At 40.6% G+C, this 26,237-nt stretch overlaps 2 protein-coding genes across 2 annotated transcripts; one reads left to right on the top strand and one right to left on the bottom strand.

The window, feature by feature from the left end:
- Positions 1-8,467: 8,467 nt before the first annotated feature.
- On the top strand, positions 8,468-19,489 carry LOC139443042 (ketohexokinase-like). The gene is made up of 7 exons (XM_071223964.1): positions 8,468-8,565; positions 9,363-9,479; positions 13,224-13,358; positions 14,413-14,485; positions 14,822-14,942; positions 16,332-16,446; positions 19,216-19,489. Exons 1-7 carry the CDS (start codon positions 8,468-8,470, stop codon positions 19,487-19,489), a joined length of 933 nt encoding a protein of 310 aa, XP_071080065.1.
- Positions 19,490-23,823: 4,334 nt separating this feature from the next.
- LOC139442435 (orexin/Hypocretin receptor type 1-like) lies at positions 23,824-25,552 on the bottom strand. The gene is made up of 2 exons (XM_071223245.1): positions 25,466-25,552; positions 23,824-24,201 (listed from the first exon to the last, which is right to left on the bottom strand). The coding sequence occupies exons 1-2, from the start codon at positions 25,550-25,552 to the stop codon at positions 23,824-23,826; spliced, it is 465 nt and encodes a 154-aa protein (XP_071079346.1).
- Between the last annotated feature and the right edge of the window lie 685 nt (positions 25,553-26,237).

Raw genomic sequence — 26,237 nt, 5'->3', positions numbered from 1 at the left:
CTCCGAGGCTTGCCGAGGATTTCCCCCCACTTTTATCACACTAGTGTTGATATATTATATATCAAAAGACACGAGGGTGAGATTTTATTTATCATCCAACATCATTCTTTCAACTTTTTCAGTTTGTAGAAAGTAATAAGCAGTGTCTTAAGTGTAAAAAGTACTGCTAACAGCTTCAGTAGCAGAGCCATTAGTGATGTCATTTGATTGTGACGTCATGGTTACCAATGATGTCACAATGGTCTGCAAAGCATTGTGATGCAATTTCATTGCAGCGATATCTACAATATAGATATCACTTGATCTCACCCAAGCGATATCTCCTGTGGGAGCCAGTTTTGGATGATAAAGTACAAATTCTAGTACTTTTTGTGGGTTTGAGTCTCATCCGGTAATCGAACCCACACTCTCAGAGTGAGGCACCTAATCGCCAACAGGGAGCATTTTCCCGAGGCAAGGGAGTTTACTGACTATAAGAGTCCAGTTTCCACCCTTGCAGAACTAGGCTGGAATTTTCAGGGTCGATCGTAACGCCACCAGTGGCTATTACGAGTTATGTCTCTTCTATGTTCCTCCTATTGACCAATCATATTCCACCTCTCACATCATTTGCATTTGCTTCAAACCAAATGACGGCGATAATCAAGATCTATATTGTAATAAAACGGGTCTTACCCCGCGAAGTGCATCAAATCACTTGAGCAATTTGATTAAAAACATGAAAGAATTTGCAAAATATCTGTCAACGCTCAGTTGGCGGTACACATGCTTTGCAAATCCTGCAGTCGACCGAAATCTGCACGTTGAAATCCATGTTGTTTACCAACCTGATGTCTAGATCGTTACGCAATTTTGATTAGGTGTAGGTGTTTTTTTCAGTGTGAGTGTCTGACATACCGCCTATATTATTTACATATTCTTACTGCTCGCGCATTTTCTAAAAAAAAAACGTGCGATGGACGTGTATCACTTTCTGGATAGGTGGTGAGGTGAAATGGGGTTTAACGTCGCGTCCATGATTATTGTACTTATATGCATGAACGTGCATGAACGTGCATGCACGTGTGTGTGTGTATGGTTGCTTGTACTAGTCCGGACTGATGCCGATTTAAAGTGCTAGCCCACAGACTCACAACGCCGCTGTTTAACATGAATACCCCACTCAGACACAGTATACTGACCAGAGCCGACCAGACCTTATGTTAGTCTCTTAACGCCAAGCGCCACGCAAAGTAACAACAAGTAACATCTTTTAACGTCTTTTGGTATGACGCGACCGGGGATCGAACCCCTGACCTTCCGCTCTCCGGGCGGACGCTCTACCACTAGACCACTGAGGTGATCTTTTCTGGATAGAGCATTGTTCTATTTTGGGTGTGTTTTGCCATTGATTAAATTGAACTTGTGTTTTTAAATTTTGGCAATTTCATTTTAAAAGTGGTAAAGGTTCTTTTTGACGTCAGTTGCGATACATGAGGCACAATTAGATGTGGTTTATCATTTAACCTGTCCACTTTTTAACGCAGTCCACCTTTGCCCATCGGACATGAAAAACTTATTTTATCAAGAAGTGGCGGCAAATTGTACCACGGGACCAAAACGTTGCCTGAGTGTACACCAGGGACCTTCATCGGGAGTGTGATCGTCCCAGTATCCCGACAAACTTACATGTGACATCCTGACCAACAAACAACTGGAAACTATGACTCGGAAAAAAGCCACAAATTAGAACCTGGCCACCAGACCATCTTAGTCGGGAGGGGGACACCAGGGACCTATTTGGGGATTAACCTGGATTATTTATTTTGGGGTCCAACATGTGTTCAAGGGACTCATACCCTTCAATAGTAGCGGTCCCATAGAAAAGACAGCAAATGAATACAAGGACTCCGTATATATATATTTATTCCTATATATATATATTCCTAATTTTGTATCACACATACATGTGGTTGTTTGGATTATTGAAATATCTGTTTAATAAGGATGATAAGGATGGAGATGGTAATAACTTATTTATTATTGTAATATTTTGATATTGTACATGGATTAAATTATATTAAGTGTATCAAATCCTTCTAAAAAGGAGAGGATGTAGCGTTCAATAGAAGTTCGTTTAATGTTATATTAGTTGTTAGGTGTATTGTATTATTAACCGGAAGTCGTGCGACCTGTACCCCGTTTTCAGTTGTCAATTAAATGTCCAGCCGGCACATCGCCTTGTGCGTCTGGTTGTCTCCAAGTCCTAGTCTAGTCTTGCGACCAGTACCACGTCTTGTTCAAATAATGTTTGTTTGTTTGTTTGTTTGTTTGTTTGTTTGTTGTTTAACTCCTCACTCTGCAATATTCCAGCTGTATGACGCCGATCTTTACATAATTGAGTCAGTCAAGTGAGTGACATCATGAGCATCGATCCACACAATTCGGATACGCTGACATATATCAACCAAGTCAGCAAGTCTGTCCACCCGATCCCGTAAGTCGCCTCTTACGACAAGCATAGTCGCCTTTCAAGGCAAGCATAGGCTGCTGAAGACTGGTCGTCCAGATAATGAGTACGTAGAACCAAACACACTACAATATCTATCTTTATAATCACATTTCAATGACCGGCCCAAAATGATCAATCGCGACAAACACGTGTAATTACCACAAGTTTATTGACAATTTCGGATATCTCCCGCGTGGCGTTTATTGTGCCATTTTGAAGCCCTGTACTTGACCAGATGCAAATGTAATACAACGAGTTCTTAACACATCTTCCTCAGTTAATATTACATTACTTGAAACCAAACTACAAACGATTTTAGCGTAAAGCAATTTGAGTATACATTCGCTCATGTCATCTCCCTTTTTGATGAGTTAATTTTTCCGCGATACAGGTGGTCGTTTGATGGCCGTCAGTGTAAAAATGACATCACACGTATTAAATGAAATTAAGATACATAATTCGTCGACTTAGAGGTATAAATTATTGATATAAAAATTACAAGAACTGACATTTGTCGCAAGCTCCGATGGCAAAAGAGTTTGGCCCTTCACTTTGTCAAGGATCATATGTCAAAGAACACAAAGTAAAATATATTCTGAAATAATGCATATCTTTTCTAAGTTTGTTGCCTTGTTAACATATGCAAAGGTTGTTCCATTCGACAATTCACCTCCAATTCAACAATGTATTATATGTATGTACAATCATCTTTAAACCTTACTAATCATATGTATGTGAAAATAGAATGAAATCCCTCTATCAAGTTGAGTAAAACATGTCAATAGAGTAGTCATGTGTGAGTCAAATGTTAAAGTTAAAGTACACAAAATACTCGTATTATTTAGCAATGAATTTAGCTTACAAAGTTAATTCTGAAGAACATCTGCTGCATGAACAATCGATATGCTCAGATTGATTAAATTATACCGAGGACGGCTGAGATTACCAAGTGAAAATCGCGACACACAGTTGTCTGACATAGCAACATCCGGTTGATGCGTCCCTTTCTTCGTACACTAAGGTAAATATAAACTAATTTCACATTTTCAATGCATTCTAATTCCTATTAATGTTTCTATTTGATTCTGCATTCAATAAAAGAGTTAAAACAAAGGATCTCCAGGGAAGGCGCAACATACTTATTTTCGTAACATATATTTAATCAGCATTTTTAAATTAGGTGAGGTGAGGTGAAATTGGGTTTAACTTCGCGTCCAAGATTATTGCACTTATATAGCGACGTGCATGCACCTGTGTTTATGTGGCTACTTGTACTTGACCGGACTGATGCCGATTTATAGTGCTAGCCCACTGAGATACCATGCCGCAGTTTAACATGAATACCCCACTCAGACACAGTATACTGACACCGAGTCAACCAGTCTCTGTTTTAGTCCCTTAATGCCGAGCGCCAGACAGGGTAACAACAAGTACCATCTTTTAACGTCTTTTGGTATGACGCGGCCGGGGATCGAACTCCGGTCCTTCCGCTCTCCTGGCGGACGCTCTACCACTAGACCGCGGAGGCTGTCCATTTTTAAATTAAATCAGTGATAGAAATATAGCAAAGAATATGTGTTTGTATTTAAATAAAAGACGACTGAAAGTAGTTTGTCTGTTACACCATTTTTTTTTATTAATAGTCACTTCAAATGTGAACACAAGTGGACGTATTGTGTCCACAGTTTGAAGGTGGTTGTTAATGAACCCGGTGATCTATGTATCACATTTTATTCTACATATACGTCACACTGATGCATCTTCGAATAAGCAGATATATATAAGATATGTACGTTAAGTTAGTACAACTTTGTGGATAGCAACTTCTGGATTATTGTATATAGCGACGTTTCGATGTAGAGCTAGATAACGGTGTAAGAATCTACATGGAAACGTCGCTATATGCAATAATCCAGACGTTGCTATCCATAAAGTTGTACGTTTTTCTTAATTATTTGCCAACTTCTAGAATGCAAATCAAACAGTTGATTGAGTTAGTTGATTAAACCGTAAATTCCGAAATAATATAAACATGTCTAAGGTCGTTTTAGTATAAAGTTAGTAAACACCTAACACTTGAATGAGTGGTAGTGGTAGTAGTGGTAGTGGTTTATTTCAGTAAATCAGGCCACAGGCCCATTTTACAATATATATATAAGCATTCAAACATGTTGCGCCACAAGTGCATGTAGTAATATCAATACTAATCAGTACAAGTGTATCTGAGACCATATACATACATACAGACAGACAGACAGTTTATTCAGTAAGAAGGCCATAGGCCCACAATACAGACAATGGTTGATTGCATGAACTACACATGCCAAGGAAGAAGTCGATTTAGGTTTCTCTTAGCCGTTGGACTTTATATAGATATAAACATGTGTTATAAACAACATCAAAGTTTTCTGATGAAATAATTTCAGTAAAAGATGTTACAGTTTGAAACTTGATATACTGTTTAAGATACATATTTCTTAGGGCTGAATAACGCTCACATACAAGTAAAACATGAAATTCATCTTCAATACAAGATATACCATTTTCTATACAAAATTTACATAATCGTTCAGTGTATGGGACATTTGTGTAGCTCCCCAAGTCAATTGCAAGTTTGAACTTGCTACATCTGAAACGAGTCATAACATATTCTCAGATGTACTTGTATGGGGAGTGTAAGATATTTTTCTACATTTAACAGGGATTTAAAATGTTTATAATAAAACATATGGTGGTAGAATTAACAGTTTATACACTTGAATGAGTATTCAAACTTAAAATGAGTATTCTTAAAATTGAAAATATATTCTGATTGACGTGATGGACCAAGAAATCAAAGTTTCAACTCCGTTGGCTCAGAGTTAATAACACCCTTATAGGTTCTGCTGTAATGAATACAAAAATGAAGGTATTGTGTCCACAGTTTGGGGATGGGACACTTGTTCAGTATTCGCTCCACTATCAAGACTAAAATGGGCACATGGAACTCCCTTTAATCCTTCAGAATGACACTCGTCAGTCAATATCGTGTATGAGGTGAGGTGAAATGGGGTTTAACGTCGCGTCCAAGATTATTGCACTTATATAGCGACGTGCATGTACGTGTGTGTGTTTGTGTGGCTGCTTGTACTAGTCCGGACTGATGCCGATTTATAGTGCTAGCACACTGAGATACCATGCCGCAGTTTAACATGAATACCCCACTCAGACACAGTATACTGACTCCGAGCCGACCAGTCCTTGTTTTAGCCCCTTCATGCCGAGCGCCAGACAGGGTAACAACAAGTACCATCTTTTAACGTCTTTTGGTATGACGCGGTCGGGGATCGAACCCCGGACCTTCCGCTCTCCGGGCGGACGCTCTACCACTAGACCACGGAGGCGGTCCGTGTATGACAACTCGGAGGCAGGCAGAAGATGGGAGGTGGATCACAAGAATTGGGATTTGACGCCATTCTTCTCGGAGGACCTGTGCTTGATTCTTATCCTTGGTATAATAACGACCTGGTCGTGCTGTAATTTGTGATCTCTATAAGGTGATCCCAGAAGAGTTCTATAGGTGATAAGTCTGGTAACTCTGCTGGCCAGGAGAAGACGTTGTAATGCCTTGTCTTTGGGGCCAGGTTCTGTTGCAAGATCGGTAGCACAGCATGATAAAAAGACTGGTCAATGTAATGCTGTCCTATGATTTTGTCATAAAATCACCTGAAGCGTCATGGCTTGGTTGATGATGCCGACTTGATTTGGCTACAGACGCCATCCTCAACCATAATGCCGCGTCCTCAAAACGGCTAGACATCATGGTCGCAACAATGTGACGTCCGTTCTCCTAATCGGCGTTAGACACAAACTCTTCCATCTGCTGTGAAACACTGGAATCTGCTCGCTCCTGTGAACATGATTGTTTAGTTTCTGTTCCACCAGCGTCGCAGAGTTCGAGCCCATCAATGTCGGTGTTCAGGTATCAACATTACGTCTCGTCGTGGTCTGTTAGTTCTGATATTGTACCGACGCCCTCATCTGGATACTGTCCTGCTACTGACAGGATGACTGTCTCAGCTGGTGACATCGCCATGATATTACGATTCCTCAAATGGAGGATACATATGTTGCGTTTTCTTGGGTGATGGTGACAGAAGGTCTGCCATTCCTATGCCTGTCTCTCGTCCGCCCTGTCTGCCGGTAACAGACTGTGCGCCTGGTGACTGTCATTCGGCTTCAGCCAATACTCCCTGTGTCGTTGTCATGTGTTGATCCTTGGTGTATCATGCCAACAGCCTGTTCTTTCTGTTGTAGCGTTGACCTTTTCATTTAATTTTGTCAACATTTGGTTGGGAATGAACAGTACATCGTTCCTTTTCTACCCATATCTTTGAAGGTGCAAGTTTCATTTCAAACTCAAATTCCACTGCTCTGGGTACTGTAGCACGTGTTTTACTCAGCAATTCGTTTTGGTTGTGTTTGGTGTTTCTTGTGTTCGTCAGTTAGCATCAAAAGTTATGCTACTTATGTCCATCATCCACAATCTAAGTAATTGAAAAGTACATTCCTTAAGTAGTTATGAGTACAAACATGCCAAGTTGATCATATTTCTGTCAAAATGAAGACAACTGCGCGCTGGGCTTTTGCCACCATTGACGTTGTAGAAATAGTCTTTTATTATATTAAATACTTTTAAATTAGTATACTGCTATTTTTATTGCCATGTTTAAAAATTACGTACACCTGTACAGTTATTATGTATTAGTGAATGAGCAGTGAGAAAAATGTAACATTTTTATCCATAGGCTGAATTGGAAATGTGACGAAAAACAAATCCTATGCCCTGAAAATGAAGAAAAGAACATGACTCAACACAAGAACCCCTACTCCAAATATCAAATGTTTCCCCGCTAAGCATTTGTTGAATCACTATCAAATAGTGATCACACCAGATGTTCGCGACATGTGCGATTGACATGTTTCATCAGAAATGACATTCAGATAATTATGAAAGTTCAAGATATGATACTTATCGCCAATTCAAGTCATTGCTTGAACCAAAATCTTATTTATCAAATTTACGGTTCAGGAATTCTCGTAACACCCTTATTCGTTTTAGACTTGGCCTGAATGATCTAAAAATTAACACAGGGAGATTTTCATCTATTGAGAAATCGATACGATTATGCCCATTTTGTGACATTGTTATCGAAGATGAATATCATTTCATGTTTATTTGCCCTATATACGAAAATCTAAGAAACAAGTACTTACCACAGTGGTCTCTATCTCATTTTAATGCTAAAAGATTGTCTTCATTACTGTCTTGCAAGGAGTGAGTGAGTGAGTTTGGTTTTACGCCGCTTTTAGCAATATTCCAGCAATATCACGGCGGGGGACACCAGAAATGGGCTTCACACATTGTACCTATGTCGGGAATCGAACCCGGGTCTTCGGCGTGACGAGCGAACGCTTTAACCACTAGGCTACCCGACCGCACCCAGAGACATTAGAAGGCCATTCTAAGTCAAAATGTCCGGAGGGATCCATGGTGATTTGCGATCAGGAATAGCAGACGATAACCCCCTAATAGGATATTATTGTAATATTCATATTGTTTTTAGTATATTCATTAATCTAATGCGAATATGTAAGTGAGCGTTTTAATGAAACCTTGTGCGAAAAAGAAACATTAGATTATTGTCCGATATTGACGATCTTCACGGTCATTGTGAGCAGGGAAGACAATAGAGAAACGTTCCACTCGGGGATTTCCATGAAAAGTAGTTCCGGTCAAAATTGCTGTAAACGCCAAAAGGTGAAGTTTATGTATAACTTGTAAACGTCACTTTTTTCAGTTTGTTGAAAAATGAACGGGTCATGTGAGCAGCAAATAAACCAACCACATCACCGTAAATCCCTTAAACTTCAAAAGAATAATGCATATGAGGATATCCGATCCGTGTCATTATGACGTCACACTTGTTGATCTAGATGACGTCACATAAGAAGACAATCCTGTGTGTGGGTCTCGTCTGTGTGGATGCCATCCTTGTTATGGAAACATACCCTACTGAAGACACTGGACAGAGGTAGGCATTTGTACAGATAGGAAATAACTCACTGCTCCAGATCCGCATGTTAGTCTAAAACCGCACCAAGAAATGATTCATTAAATAAGTGATAACACATGAAAACTGCACACAACTTGACGATGTGATGTTATTATTGGTGTTTGTGTTGATATTGATAGTAACTGCACACAGCTTGACGATGTGATGTTGTCATTGGTGTGTGTGTTGGTATTGACAGTAACTGCACACATCTTGACGATGTGATGTTATTATTGGTGTCTGTGTTAGCACTGACAGTAACTGCACACAACTTGACGATGTGATGCTATTATTGGTGTATGCGTGAGCGTTGATATTAGAGGCTCCAGTTTGACGATGTGATGTTATTGGTGTGTGTGTGAGTGTTGATAGTAACTGCACACATCTTGACGATGTGATGCCATTATTGGTGTATGCGTGAGCGTTGATATTAGAGGCCCCAGTTTGACGATGTGATGTTGTTATTGGTGTGCGTGTTAGTATTAATAGTTACTGCACACAACTTGACGATGTGATGCTATTTTTGGTGTCTGCGTGAGCGTTGATATTAGAGGCCCCAGTTTGACGATGTGGTGTTGTTATTGGTGTGTGTGTGAGTGTTGATAGTAACTGCACACAATTTGACGATGTGATGCCATTATTGGTGTATGCGTGAGCGTTGATATTAGAGGCCCCAGTTTGACGATGTGATGTTGTTATTGTATTGGTGTCTGTGTTGGTATTGATAGTAACTGCACACAGTATGACGAAAGTGTTATGGCCTTGTTGACGTGAAGGTGTGCGGATTCCAAATGGCAAAGGGGTGGGAATGCGTCCAATACAGCCACCGTTCTCTCTCTGCTGGGCGAAGACGCGGAGTTCATGGGTACCATAACGGACAGAGCAGAAAAACGGTAAGCGCTTGACTAAGTTTGGTTGGACGTAGCTCATGAAGAGTATTTCAGTTATATACTACTTCATAAAATTAAGGACCACCCGGTTCTATCTTATAATTACAGTTAAACTATCATGGCACGACAAACTAACTACTTTAAGACAGCAGTAGTGAATCTGTCATGCTCTGACAGATTAACTATAATAATATGAAGGAAATAGGTAGTTCTTAACTTGTTTCTGAGTAGAATGCATGACGTGTCAGTTTAACGCGGTAAAATGAGAGATCACGAGTTCGCTGCTGACAAACCAGGGACCATAATTACGGCCAGTTTTATATTCGAACATATGCTGAGCGGATCCTGGCAGAGCTAAATTGTATAGTTAATTTCAGCTCCACTGGACTGCTCATATCATGAAATATACAGTACACGTACATATTCAGTTCGTTAAATACTTGGATCAATGCGTTCGATCAGTAACCTTGTCTTTTTGCATAACAAATTGAAAATAAACTATAGAGTAGACCCTCTGTCATATTTATGTCGCCAATAGCTAACAGGTAGTCAATATCTGGGTTACAAGGAAGGTTGTACTGGAAGAGCAAACTCAATTACAGGCTTTCATCAAAAACTCGAGCAGTGAATATTTATTCATTTCGTAGGGTAGGCCAGTTACATGGAGAGTCAATACATCACATAACACACATGCGATGTAAGTGCAAAAGTAAGTTGCTTTATAAGTGTAAGTGTAAGTTGCTTTATAAGTGTAAGTGTAAGTTGCTGTATAAGTGTAAGTTGCTTTATAAGTGTAAATGTAAGTGCTTTATAAGTGTAAGTGTAAGTTGCTTTATAAGTGTAAGTGTAAGTTGCTTTATAAGTGTTAAGTGTAAGTTGCTTTATAAGTGTAAGTTGTTTTATAAGTGTAAGTGTAAGCTGCTCAATAAGTGTAAGTGTAAGTTGCTGTATAAGTGTAAGTTGCTTTATAAGTGTAAGTGTAAGTTGCTTTATAAGTGTAAGTTGTTTTGTAAGTGTAAGTTGCTTTATAAGTGTAAATGTAAGTTGCTTTAAAAGTGTAAATGTAAATGCTTTAGAAGTGTAAATGTAAGTGCTTTATAAGTGTAACTTGCTTAAAAGTGTAAGTGTAAGTTGCTTTATATAATGTATAATGGCTACATTATTTAATGACATTAACATCAAAAGTATGTAATTTCGGGAAAAGATTGTATTTTGTTGAATAAATATGCATCTTAGAATGATATTCATCTTCAATAATATTTTGTTTATCTGAACATAACCTGTGCTGTTTTACTTCCTCTTCATATCGTCCAGTCTCACTTCCAGCTAGAGGAACATGAATCACAACTGAGAAAGTTTGTTTTGTTTGTTTGTTGTTTTACGCCGCGCTCAGCAATAATCCAGCTATATGACGGCGGTCTGTAAATAATCGAGTCTGGACCAGACAATCCAGTGACTGATATCATGAGCATCGATCCAAGCAATTGGGAAACGATGACATGCATCAACCAAGTCAGCGAGCCTAACCACCCTATCCCATTAGTCGCTTCTTACGACAAGCATAGTCGCCTTTTACGGCAAGCATGGGTTGCTGAAGAGCTATTCTACCCCGGATCTTCACGGGTTCAACTGAGCAAGTGCTGTGATTTATTTACAAATTGATACGTTTTGCAAATATAGTTCAAAGCCAAAATATACTTTGCATGATGAAAACATTAACGATTCTGAACCTATTGACACAGCTGCATGCCAGTTTTCTCATATTATTATTTTAATCGGAGAAAGCAGGAAGTTATTAATTTAACTTGTCTGTTGCTGTTTCCTACAAAAACCAAAGCCGAAAGAAAATAAGACGTGTGTACCGTTTGATGTCCGATTAAACTTCCCATTTTGCAAATCTGATAGCAATAAATGATACCATAATTTTACTAATCTAGATTCTGGCATATTTGTTCGACGTCCAAAGGCACTCGCGCGCGCACGCACGCACGCACACACACACACACACATAGATATATATGGTAGCTTCCACATTCACCTCTGACGTCATGGTTTGATGTTGATTGCTTTACAAACAACAATCTCTTGAAAACAAACACTTATATGGTTTCAATTCCTTCCCAATATCAACATCCCACAAGTAAGAGCCGTATAATAAAATTTTAAAGAACAGTTCATCGGACAGAAGCTTATTAAATATTAAGTGAGTGAGTGAGTGAGTGAGTATGGTTTTACGCCGCTTTTAGCAATATTCCAGCAATATCACGGCGGGGGACACCAGAAATGGGCTTCACACATTGTACCTATGTCGGGAATCGAACCCGGGTCTTCGGCGTGACGAGCGAACGCTTGAACAACTAGGCTACCCGACCGCCCCTTATTGATTATTAAGATTTTAACACACCACATAGAACTTGCTAAACTTGTACCGCCTCATTTACACATGAACTGACAATGATATGACCTAGAACATAATTGTCCTAAATATTTACATGAACGAAAACATTCATGTCGCTGACCTTTATGGTACCATTTCTCTGTTTTAGATAAAATACCACCCTTCTTGAAAACTAGGATCTTAGTTTTACTGCTTATCCTGCAGTATCGGCCCCATCTCTCAACTACCCTCCAATACGTTACAACGACGACACTCGATATCCAATGAATATGTAGCTTATCCTGCAGTATCGGCCCCATCTCTCAACTACCCTCCAATACGTTACAACGATGACACTCGATATCCAATGAATATGTAGCTTATCCTGCAGTATCGGCCCCATCTCTCAACTACCCTCCAATACGTTACAACGATGACACTCGATATCCAATGAATATGAAGCTTATCCTGCAGTATCGGCCCCATATCTCAACTACCCTCCAATACGATACAACGATGACACTCGATATCCAATGAATATGTAGCTTATCCTGCAGTATCGGCCCCATATCTCAACTACCCTCCAATACGTTACAACGATGACACTCGATATCCAATGATTATGTAGCTTATCCTGCAGTATCGGCCCCATCTCTCAACTACCCTCCAATACGTTACAACGATGACACTCGATATCCAATGATTATGTAGCTTATCCTGCAGTATCGGCCCCATCTCTCAACTATCCTCCAATACGTTACAACGATGGCACTCGATATCCAATGATTATGTAGCTTATCCTGCAGTATCGGCCCCATCTCTCAACTACCATCCAATACAAAACAACGATGACACTCGATATCCAATGACTATGTAGCTTATCCTGCGGTATCGGCCCCATATCTCAACTACCCTCCAATACGTTACAACGATGACACTCGATATCCAATGGATATGTAGCTTATCCTGCAGTATCCGTCCCATCACTCAACTACCCTCCAATACGTTACAACGATGACACTCGATATCCAATGAATATGTAGCTTATCCTGCAGTATCGGCCCCATCTCTCAACTACCCTCCAATACGATACAACGATGACATTCGATATCCAATCAATATGTAGCTTATCCTGCAATATCGGTTCCATCTCCGCTACCCTCTCCCGTACTCCCTTTACTTCCATTCATATAAATTTCCTCACTATTCTGCCTTTGCGCCCTATTGAATCTGACTGATTATTCAGTGGCTTGACGTTATGAACTTACACAGAAAGTTGAAGCATGTTCTGTGGTAAAGGTATCTCTTACATCTTTTACTCTCACCGATATTACCATTCACATCTCGATGGACGTTACATTCTGTTACAGGTTTCTAATGGAGGATTTTAAAGCCCATTGCGTTGGCACAAAACATCTTGTAGTTTGTGAAGGATCTGGCTGCCCTACAGCAACTGTTATATTAAACAAACAGAATGGATCAAGAACCATCTTAAATTCAAGAAAGTATGTTCCTCCAGCAAGGTGCACAAACACTACATGAAGCCCAGTTTAAATGGCTTACTACTCCAGGCACAACGAGGTGCTCTGTAGACAGTTGTATCGGACATTCTACCGTCATTTAAGTTATTATGTAACTACCAATTATAATCCATCTTGTCGAAATAGGATGGAATTATGGAGTTATATTTTGTCTGGAGTAAACGACTCTATATACAGTACAATCAAAATCGAGTAACAAAATGGAAATTCGGTTCGTAAACTGCCGTGCAGATTTAGGTCGATTGCAAGATTAGCAAAACATGTTTACCGTCAATTTAGCGTCAACATATATACTAGTATAAGTATTCCAAATCTTTTCATGTTTTTAATCAAGGTGCTCACATGATTTGATGTACTTCGATCAGATCGTCTTGTCTGGGCGCCGCCATTTTGTTTGAAGCAAATGCAAGTGAGAGGTGGAATCTGATTGGTCAATATGAGGAACATAAAAGGGACATAACTCGTAATAGCCACTGGTGTCTCTACGATCGAGCCTAGAAATTCCAGTCTAGTTCGGCAAGGGTGGAAACTGGACTTTTACAGTCAATTAACTCCCTTGCCTCAGGAAGTTGATTCTAATCTATCAAAGTGAACACAATTCGGGATGGGCAGGCTCAGCGACTTGGTTGATTGTGTGTCAACGTACTCCGACTAATCACCGGATTGCCTAGTCCAGAATCCATTATTCACAGGCCGCAGCCATATCTATTGCTCATTGGGGCGTTAAACAAAAATAACCAGACAAACAAACAAATCGGTTTATGGAATCACATGACAACTACACCCTAATACCCGTTACAACATCTCCGCCTATATTGCTTATCTTACTGGTTACATGCCATGGATCTTAGCCCTCCCTCCACTTTAGGAGAGAGTTATGTGCCCCTGCCGTCATAGGACCACGTATATCCTCACCTCACCTTAAAGAGTCAGAACAAATTTACCTTGCAATATACCGTTAAACTGAGATTGTTGATTGATGGTATGCTTATATAAACATTATATGAATATGTTTCAGTGGACTTCGCGAGATGACTTATAATGATTTCCTCAGCGTGAATTTGGATCTGTATAAGTGGATTCACTTTGAGGTAACTTCCCTTTCATAGGATTAATACTTTTCAAATGTTGCATTGTTAGAGAATGTTTCTATATATAAGGGAATACGCGAAATCCGTATACAATGTAGATAATGGATATCAATGAAGAAGCGTTGGTAAATGCCTTAATAATTCAAAACATTTGTAGGAATGATTTGTGTAGAATCGACTCCTGTAGATGCAAACATATATACAAGTACAATCATGCAGTTTCGATAGTAGCTAAAACCAATCCACCAAAACGTTTTCTCGCTAAAAAGTAGTATTTTTTGCATTTGTTTGTTATTGCTTAAGCCATGTACCCGTTACTTGACGGTTTGTTCCCAGACGCGTCCCAATTGTCCAGAGGTCGCAAAGATGCTGAAGCGGGTGCTGGACCACAACGCTGGGACGGTGGACAAGATCGTCACTTCTGTGGAGTTTGAGAACCCACGCCGCCCACACCATGGTATTATTGTTTTTTGTTTACCGCACTCAGTAATATTCCATCTGTATGAAGAGGCAGTGAAAATAGTTGCCTGACAACGTTAGAAGGATCTATTCCGAAACGTCGCCTTTACAGTAAAATAAAGAAGTTGTTATCCATAAATTGTGTCTACTCTGCCATCCGTCAGCTTCTAGGAAATGCCTGTCATACAAGATGTATTTTAGTTATATGCAATCCACCAAGTCATCGAACCCGACCACTCGATCTGTTCAATCGCCTCTTGTGACATCCATGTGTTTGGGGGACCAACTCTAACCCGGAATCCCTACCTGACCATGATAAGTAGACGCACTTTGGAGGAGAATTATCAAGAAATAAACAACCCAAGAGATCCGACGTTATAGAGTCAAAAATCATCTATCATACTTTGACGTACTCCATCCTTTACTGTGCATATTTTATATCCATGGACTTATCCATGAAGTGAAATAATGCGTAATGCTCTCTATGGACCACTCATTGTGTGAAGATCGACACTAATACCGATTTACGAACTGCAGTATTTGGGGTGTCCGTTCGAACCTAACCAAATGATTGACATGACTAAACAGTTCCTTCCGCTCTTCCCCTGTGCCGCTGCTAATGTTACGTCATTGAACTGAGAACTCCAATAATTTACTACCGACAATAGAATAAAAGGACAATCAACACCAGGAAAGGGGCGGTTGGGAAGTCTAAACGTTACAGCGTTGGCTCGTCACGCAATAAACCCGCTCTCAATTCCTATGACAGTACAATGTGCGACCCCAATTTCTGGTGTCCCCCCCCCCCCCCCCCCTCCCCCCCGATATCGCTGGAATATTGCTAATAGCGGCGTTAAACACGATGCATCCACCCGTTCACACGACCAAGCAAATCTGCTTTATATCAAGTCAAATAAACACAAAATGCAATTTAGAAATTGGTCAAATGTAGCAAATGTTATGTGCTCTCGCTTAGGTGCTTCACTCTGGAAGATTGGGTTCGAATCCCGAATGGGACTCAAAGCAAAAAATTACTAGAATCTTTGCTTTACTAAGAAAGTGTTATTCCAAATATAATATTTGTTACATTTCTAAATGTCGTTGTGTGTTCATAGGTTTCGGCCATGGGAGCTGTGCCAATATACACTTGTCAGAGGGGTACACAAAGTACGTGATCTACACTACCAGTTGTCAGACTTTCATTTTGTGGAAGCCTCGGTGGCTGAGTAAGGTATATCACTGACTTTGCTGACGATTAGGTGCCTTACTCTGGCAGTGTGGGTTTGAAGGCCGGATGGATATTAAATTTACAATCAAAATAATATTTTCTTATTATTGATTGTTATGTGATATTATGGGCTAACTGGGTACCACTGAATTTTTGCAGATGTTTTGTTCAACATGGCTGACTATGTGTTCGTCAGCAAGGAGTTCGCACAGCATTATGGGTACACCAGCATGGTAGACGCAGTGAAAGGTCTTGCACAGACGTGTCAACCAAGGTACGCAATTCTCAGGACAACGTCGGGGCGTTAAGCACGTTCTATGTGGTGTGCTAAAATCTTAATAATTGATAAGGGGCGGTCGGGTAGCTTAGTGGTTAAAGCGTTCGCTCGTCACGCCGAAGACCCGGGTTCGATTCCCGACTTGGGTGCAATGTGTGAAGCCCATTTCTGGTGTCCCCCGCCGTGATATTGCTGGATACTGCTAAACGCGGCGTAAAACCATATTCACTCACTCACCCAGGACAACATCACTTATATCTATCATCAAGGCCACTGTTTCTTTTTATGATTATCAGCTTTGTTATGTCATATAAGAAGGGGTCACGTGTGGCCCAGTCGCCTAAGGCGCCGCGACTCGCTGAGCAGAGTTGCGTCCCGTGGGCATGCCAGAAACTTATGATTGTGGGTTCGAATCCCGGTTCGCCCCGATTATGTTTCTAGGTTTGTCAGCACCATACCGTGCTCGTGTGTTTCATCAAAGTGGTAAACGTCTGAGACCTGCATCAATTCGGGCTTTCCTGCCACATTAAGCTGACACGCCGCGATGTAACTGGAATACTGTTAAAAGCGGCGTTATACAAGAAAATAAAACATAAAGGAAGGAATCGAACGTTACACAAAGCCTGGACAACCTAACATAACACGTGACCTAAATGGTGAAGGAGGATTCTTCCTGGTGGTGTGAAAAGTCCTCCACAGCAGAAATGACTTCATCACTATTTGAATAATGCGTGTCATACTCCAAGTCTGGAAAGAGGTGGAAAGAGGTGGAAATCTGTCGGTTCCTAATCTGGTGAATACGGTAGATGTTCAATGATTTGAAGGCCAGTCAAGTATTGCAGCCATGGGGACAACAGGCTTTGCACGGGTGTATTGTCCTGGTGGAACAACGTACATTTAGTGAGTTTTCCACGAGGTTTACCCTTCGTGTTGTCACGCATTTGCCTGATCAGATATGCATAATTTTATCCGTTAAGAGTCGGGATGTATTCAACCAGTAGGATTTCTTTGGAATATCAGGAAACCGAAGCTATCACCTTGCCAGCTGATTTTGAACAAAATTTGATAACTTCTTCGCAGACTTTACGTGTTTACGCTGCTTTGATTGTTGTTTTGTGAACCTTTAGTGATTTACTGGTGGTGAGGTGATATGGGGTTTAAAGTCGCGTCCAAGATTATTGCACTTATGTGGCGACGTGTGTGTGTGTGTGTGTGTGTGTGTGTGTGTGTGGCTGCTTGTGCTAGTCCGGACTGATGCCGATTTATAGTGCTAGCCCACTGAGATACCATGCCACAGTTTAACGTGAATACCCCACTCAGACACAGTATACTGACACCGAGTCAACTAGTCTCTGTTTTAGCCCCTTAATGCCAAGCGCCAGGAAGGATAACATCAAGTACCGTTTGTTAACGTCTTTTGGTATGACGCGGCCGGGGATCGAACCCCAGACCTTCCGCTCTCCGGGCGGACGCTCTACCATCATCATAGTTACAAATAGCTCAACAAACTCAGCTTAGTCTGCTTCAAAACGACCCAAAGTCACACGAGAGATGATAAACCTGGAGCTTCAGGAGTCAAAAGCCTTGGAACCAGAACCTGCTGAAACATTTGTCATGCCCAGTACATCCCTGAGAATGTTGGTGTACTGGCCGAAAGAGTATATGTTCTCACCTTCCCACTGAATATATATATGGTCTAGTGTTAGAGCGTCCGCCCGGAGAGTGGAAGGTCCGGGGTTCGATTCCCAGCCGCATCATAACAAAAGATATCAAACAATGGTACTTGTTGTTACCCTGTCTGGCGCTTGGCATTAAGAGGGCTAAAACAAGGACTGGTCTGCTCGGAGTCAGTATACTGTGTCTGAGTGGGGTATTCCTGTTAAACTGCGGCATGGTATCCTCCACACACACACACCCACCCCCTACCCCACCCACCCACACACACGTCGCTATATAAGTGACAACATTTTGGACGCGACGTTAAATCCCATTTCACCTCACCCCTCCTCTTCAGAGATGCACCCCATTGGAGTTTGACTGCCCTGATTGTTTCTAGTTTTGTGACACCAAAAGCAGTAAACGTCTTTAAACTGGATCACTTTAAGCATTCCGTCCCAATCAATCAGGCTGACTGCTCAAAGCAGTGTTAATCTCCAATCTCACCCATTCATGTAGTTTTCATTTAGGAAATGCAGACAGAATAAATCAAATAGACAAGATTTTATTAGGACTCAAAGTCAAGTTGTTTTTTTGTCATCATCCTGCCGATCCAAATCGCACTATAAGATGGCAACTATAATCCTGAACAGTGCTTTCTTTCGATCCTATTTTTCTCTATCGAAATCCGAAAGCCAAACAACGTCCGACCTCGATGATTTCTATCCAGCAAAAGGTGTCATCAGAAAATATGCACTTTATTTCAGCATATGTCTGTGATTGGTTCTTTAACGCCGCACTCAGCAAACAAGTCTGGACCAGACAATCCAGTGATTGCCATCATGAGCATCGATCTACGAAATTGTGATACGATGACATGCATCAACCAAGTCAGCGAGCCTGACCACCCGATCCCGTTAGTCACCTCTTACGAATAAGTCTCAGTAAGGTATTTAGAAGTGACAAACAAAAGAAGAGAATCTGTGAATGTCAACCTGTATCACTTCGGGCTTTCCTCCAACATTAAGCTGACACGCCGTAATATAACTGGAATACTGTTAAAAGCGGCGTTAAACCAAACTCACTCACTCACTCTTTTCCTTATTTCAGAAAAGCCGTTATATGTGCGTGGGGCGAATGTGGGGCAGCTGGCAAAGAGCCGACGTCAGAAACCGTTACCTCCCCAGCTCTGAAGCTTGACCATGTGGTGGACACTCTAGGAGCTGGGGACACGTTCATCGCCGGAACGCTGCACGCATTGACTAAGGGATTGTCTTTGCAATCCGCTATAACAGTCGGATGTCAGGTGTCAGGGTTCAAATGTGGCATGCGTGGATTCAGAGGACTCGAGCATTTTAAAAGCAATTTGAACTCATATCTATAATGAGTAAGTGGGTGAGTATGGTTTTACGCCGCTTTTAGCAATATTCCAGCAATATTACGGCGGGGGACACCAGAAATGGGCTTCATACATTGTACCCATGTCGGGAATCGAACCCGGGTCTTCGGCGTGACGAACGAACGCTTTAACCACTAGGCTACCCGACCGCTACCATATCTATAATGAACGTTCTATCATAGGTAGCTATTATATATCATGCTTTGTGGGTAATCGTTTATGTTTGTCACACTTCTCGGGGACATTTCGCTTTTAGATAAAGCCTCCATTGGGATCTTACATATAAACTAGATGACCACACCAATTGAAAGGCTAACGTATGTGATCATATGATATAAATCTTTTATACACTATTTACTGAAATGTTTATCGACATTTATCTTTCGACCACACAGATGTTCTCCTGGTTTAAGTTTCGATTTTTTCTTTTTGACCCTGCTTTAATGTTTAATTATTTTCAATAAAAAAATATCACAAGCTGTGTGCACAACAGTTAACTAAACCATTTGACAGTTATTCGTCGGACCCGTACAGTGCGGCAACTCGTATAATTGAACGGCGCCAAGTCGCATTTTTTAAAGTCCATGGGGGCTTATGAGTAACTGAATGGGAAATACATGCATTGTATACAATACATGTATTCATGGTGTGTTATTTTGGTTGTATACGTGGAGTTTATTTATTAAAATGCATTTGTTAAGACTATTTTTACCTTATTTATTTGGCAACAAGATCAAGAGGGACATTATATGGCTGTTCTTGATTCGTAGACTGGCGTTCTCATCGGGCACGTGTCAGTACCACGCAATACTACACCCTATCCATCTCGCATAGTTACGTGATGGCCATTCAACTAAAAAGTGTGCAAAAATACATCTTGCCAACAAAAGAATATCAGTTTACATTTTTTATTTAGTACAATATATGCTCAGAGACATCTCGTATTTCATATTGGATGTTTTATCATTAGCAACCTCCCAACAGGTGATTGGTACACGCAATTTAACACAACGCTAATCTATGTATTTTAAAAAAAAATTAATTATACTTTTTCCACAGAAGTAATTGCAATGTTTGCTATTTACAGTTTTGTCAAATGGCTGCGTATTTGTTTATAGAAAGTGCGTTATCGTGAATGGGACATAAATTTTCCAATCTAGATAACCTTTTAATGTTAATAAAATAAACAAACACAGAACGACTCGTGAAACCCAGGGGCACGGGTAGGTGCTGACAAACCTTGAAACATAATCGGAGTGAACCGGGATTCGAACACACTGTCATGGGTTGGAGTGTCCAAGGGAAACAACTCTGCATAACGAATTGCAGCGCCTTAGGCGATTGGGCCAACAGTGCCCCCGTATACAACTTTAACTAACCATCATACAACATAGATGTTTTAGATTAGATATGTGTTGCGTAACATTCCATTGAGAAACAGTGACAATATTACACTATCACAAACAATAGGCACAGTAAGTCAAAAGCACATAGGTACATTCAACATACAAAGGAAGTTCGTTCTAACAATTTTATTTTAAAACAAGTGCATTATAATGATATGGAACCAAATTCGAATTGAGTAAAACTATGGTAATGTTGTACATACAAGGAATTTGTTTATAATTGTAGATATGATAACAGATCTTGGAAATTGTTTCTGGATACCTGATGGTAAAATTATTAAGAATTGGCCCTTTTAACAGAGTGTACCAAATTCTTAATCATGATTAAGGATTATTTGTAGATTATTTGGTTGTAATCTATACAACAGTGCATAATGTTGCTCGTCTTCTAAGACATCCCATGTTTCACAGAGACGTTGTTCCAGTGGGGTTGGTATTTTTGTATATCTACCAGTTTCAAGTTTTCGTTTGTGAATACTTAATCGAAGTTTTGAGAAATGTGACCTATTAACTTTGTTTTTACAATGTGTAAGATACTTCTTAATATTTATAGATGACTTGACCTGTATTAACCTATAGATGACTTGACCTTTATCAACCTGTAGATGACTTGACCTGTCTTGTCCTGCATGTTCCTAACTTGCTGTTGGATGAATGGGAATCCCTTTGTGAATACGTGAACATATTTATACATTTTGGACTGTTTATTTATTACCAGTGGATTCATAACATCATTTGTGTTTGGCCCAGTTATGTGTGATCTAGCCTTGTTTTTTCCTTGTGCTGACCGTTTAAAGACAGTGTTTCTTCTATTTTACTTTCCAAAGATAACTACATTAATGACAACGAATGTACGTTACACCAATCCTCTCCTCCCATTGCTTGCACTTCCTTCCTCTGCATATGACATTATATGGCGGGGAACAATTGATGCACTGCAGCAATCTCCACAGGGGTGAGTTGGAATACAGGTTTGTTTTTAATGGGTTTTTTTATAACTGAACTCTTATCCAGATTGCACCCCGGCATATGAATCGATGCCACTTCATGTGGCCATGATGTGCAACTACATTGTCCTACAAACTTTGTATTGACATTGTATCGACAGAATAGTATATCTACACAAACACCAATGTCCTCGTGTAGCACTGTGCGTCACATGACATTGTATTGATACTATTGACAGAATATATAAATACAATCACACATTGTTCTCGTGTAGCACTACATGTTACATGACATTGTTCCACCAGAATGATATCAATGCAATCACACATTGTTCTCGTGTGGCACTATACGTCACATGACATTGTTCCACCAGAATGATATCAATACAATCACACATTGTTCTCGTGTGGCACTATACGTCACATGACATTGTTCCACCAGAATTATATCAATACAATCACACATTGTTCTCGTGGAGCACTTTGCGTCACATGACATTTTCCACAAGAATGATATCAATACAATCACACATTGTTCTTATTAAGCACTATGCGTAACATGACATTGTTCCACCAGAATGATATCAATGCAATCACACATTGTTCTCATGGAGTACTAAAACGTCACATTACATTGTTCCACCAGAATGATATCAATACAATCAGAAAATGTTCTCGTGGAGCACTGTACGTCACATGACATTGTTCCACCAGAATGATATCAATACAATCAGATATTGTTCTCGTGGAGCACTATACGTCACATGACATTGTTCCACCAGAATGATATCAATACAATCAGATATTGTTCTCGTGGAGCACTATGCGTCACGTGACACTGTTCCACCAGAACGATAGCAATACAATTACACATTTTTCTCGTGGAGCACTATACGTCACATGACATTGTACCACCAGAATGATATCAATACAATCACACATTGTTCTCGTGGAGCACTATACGTCACATGACATTGTTCCACCAGAACAATATCAATGCAATCACACATTGTTCTCGTGTGGCACTATACGTCACATGACATTGTACCACCAGAATTATATCAATACAATTACACATTGTTCTCGTGTAGCACTATACGTCACATGACATTGTACCACCAGAATGATATCAATGCAATCACACATTGTTCTCGTGTGGCACTTTACGTCACATGACATTGTTCCACCAGAATGATATCAATACAATCACACATTGTTCTCGTGTGGCACTATATATCACATGACATTGTTCCACCAGAATGCTGTCAATACAATCACACATTGTTCTCGTGTGGCACAATACGTCACATGACATTGTACCACCAGAATGATATCAATGCAATCACACATTGTTCTCGTGGAGCACTATGCGTCACATGACATTGTTCCACCAGAATGATATCAATACAATTACACATTGTTCTCGTGGAGCACAATACGTCACATGACATTGTATCATCAAAATGATATCAATGCAATCACACATTGTTCTCGTGGAGCACTATACGTCACATGACAGTGTTCCACCAGAACGATAGCAATACAATTACACATTGTTCTCGTGGAGCACTATACGTCACATGACATTGTACCACCAGAATGATATCAATACAATTACACATTGTTCTCGTGGAGCAGAATACGTCACATGACATTGTATCACCAACATGATATCAATGCAATCACACATTGTTCTCGTGGAGCACTATACGTCACATGACAGTGTAACACCAGAATGATATCAATACAATCACACATTGTTCTCGTGTGGCACTTTACGTCACATGACATTGTTCCACCAGAATGATATCAATACAATCACACATTGTTCTCGTGGAGCACTGTACGTCACATGACATTTCCCACCAGAATGATATCAATACAATCACACATTGTTCTCGTGGAGCACTATACGTCACATGACACTGTAATGATAGCATGACATGGCACTTTAAAATCCAACATCTCACCACCGGTCACGCTGCTTTATCCAACACTGCAGTTTATAAGCCGTATCTCTACGAAACTGTCTGAAGTCCTGTCGGAACTGCCGGCCACAGAAGCTGTACACGATGGGATTACACGCACTGTTCACATAATGAAACTTGAGGAAGAATTGGTAAACTACAGACTTCATATCTCCAGCTTGACGCAAAGCCTGTCTATTGACATATTTCAGCGTCGCTATTATCAGATACGGAAGGAAACTGAAGATGAAGACAACCGTTATGAGGAACATAACAACAGTTGTCTTGGTAACAACAGGTGCTCCAGCCTTTGTCTTCACCTGAGTCTTTGGTTTTGGAAGGGTCTTCAGATCAGAGTGTTCTAGGCGTCGCTCCTGCTGCAAGAACAACATATTCATTGAGGAACAGTGACGAGAGGATTTTTGTCACCTGTCGTGCATTGTCAGTATGTGAGATTTCTATGTGCAATATAGGCCTGGTTGTAGTCTAGAATACCTGGTCAACACCAACAGGTTCTCTGTTGAGTTGAAGCACAAACATTCGTCGGCCGTCCAGTGTACGAAATAACTGCCTGCACGCCTGCCCGCGGCTGGTAACTTTTCTGTCGGGCTGCATGAAATTTTCCTCCACCTACCCGTCAGTCTGGCAAATATTTTAAGACTATTTACGTATTCGATTTTATTGTAACTTCTTGTAGATTCTCGAGTGATTGTTTGCATTAATGCAACTGAATCAAGACGCAATTTTCAATATTTATAATGTTGAATGCGGGCAGGTAACTTTGAAGATTGGCAGGCAACAGTTATGGGTAATCACCCCGACTGTCTTGTTGGGATTTAGAATAGTTCAAACACTGCGGCCCTCTGATACCAAAAGTTCACCGGAGTCCCGTTATCGCGTGAGTTGCAGTCCACGTATGTCTGCCCCTTGCAAGTGGAATCACAGAATCCTTTTGTAACTGGAGTGATTGGGTGAGTTTGCCGGTTTAACGCCGCTTTTAACAGTATTATAGTTATATCACGGCGTGTCAGCTTAATGTGGGGGGAAAGCACGAAGTGATGCAGGTCTCAGACATTTACCACTTCGGTGAAATCCACGAGCACGGGTACAGTTGACAAACCTAAAAACATAAATGAGGCGAACCGGGATACGAACCCACGACCACAGGTTCCTGGCGTGCCCAAGGGACGCAACTCTGCATAGCGAATTGCATCGACTGGGTTTATCTTAACAAACACAGGAATGTATGGTACAAATCAAATTCGAAATCCCCCACCTCATATTTGAAAATGCCCCCACATGTCTACAATAATACCTTTTGAAGCTTCCCTTATAAGGCTTAGAGTGCTGAAGTTAACTGAGCAAGCAACCTCTGAGCCGTATGACTCTCTAGGAAACTTCTTTGTAAAAAAAGCACGCTCAATTAAACATTAAAACTTGTGAAATTAAGATAACAAACAAACACAAAGTGACGTTACCTGCAATAGCCAACTATATGTAAGATGTGTTAAGAAGGGACATAAAATATAACAGTACTGATCTCATTCGGAAATATTGTTCTCATTTCAACATTAAGAGAATGTGTAGTTTGTCATTCTTCAATGCTCAATGCTCTTACTTTTCCCTGTATCTAAAACCTACCTTAGAAATCGTTGAGGTAATGGACGATGAGGATACAGACGATGATACTGGTAACAATGTCTCCATCGGTGGGGACGGTTGCGACATCGACGATGATGATTCCGTTACCTCGATCGGCGGTGCTTCCTTTGCTGTGCGAACCGTTGTTGCCTTAGAATATCTTATACGCTTAAAACTTCTTCCCAGTGCTCTTCTGAATTTCTGCTGAATTTGAAGTCGTTTCCATATTAGCGTGTAAAACACAATTAACACTGCACACCCACCAAGGTAGAGAGAAAATAACACGGAATTGTAACCAATCGGAAATAGGCCATCTTTATGCTCATCGGAGATGGTACATTCGGATCTTCGGATCGCATTTACAACAACTGTTCTGTTCCCGTTCAGGAACCAAGCAGGTACGGCAATACATATGGTCAATAGGCAACATATGCCTATAGCTGATCGCGCTAGTGGTAGGGTTGTTTGGTGTTTGAAAGGTTGACAGATCTGTTTGTAGCGATCTATTGCAATTACTATCAATAGACCACAAGGGGCAATGGTTGTGAAAGCAGCCAACACTCTTGTACCTTTACACCAAAAGGTGTAATCGCCAAGGGTGTACTTAAATCGTAGATGCATTATTTCTGAAGGAATGCTTAATAAACAGTTGATAAGGTCCAAGACAGCCAGCGTTGCGACGAATAGGTTCGTGACGCTCTTGCGTCGAGCACAGGAGTATACGCTGAACACAACAATGTTTCCACAGGCACCTAGGCACATCACCACCGAC

Source organism: Haliotis cracherodii, unplaced genomic scaffold (assembly GCF_022045235.1).
Source record: "Haliotis cracherodii isolate W230 unplaced genomic scaffold, xgHalCrac1.p SCAF_5, whole genome shotgun sequence".
Lineage (NCBI taxonomy): Eukaryota > Metazoa > Mollusca > Gastropoda > Lepetellida > Haliotidae > Haliotis > Haliotis cracherodii.
The sequence above is the reverse complement of the archived record's forward strand: the minus strand, read 5'-3'. Positions and strand labels throughout refer to the sequence as shown.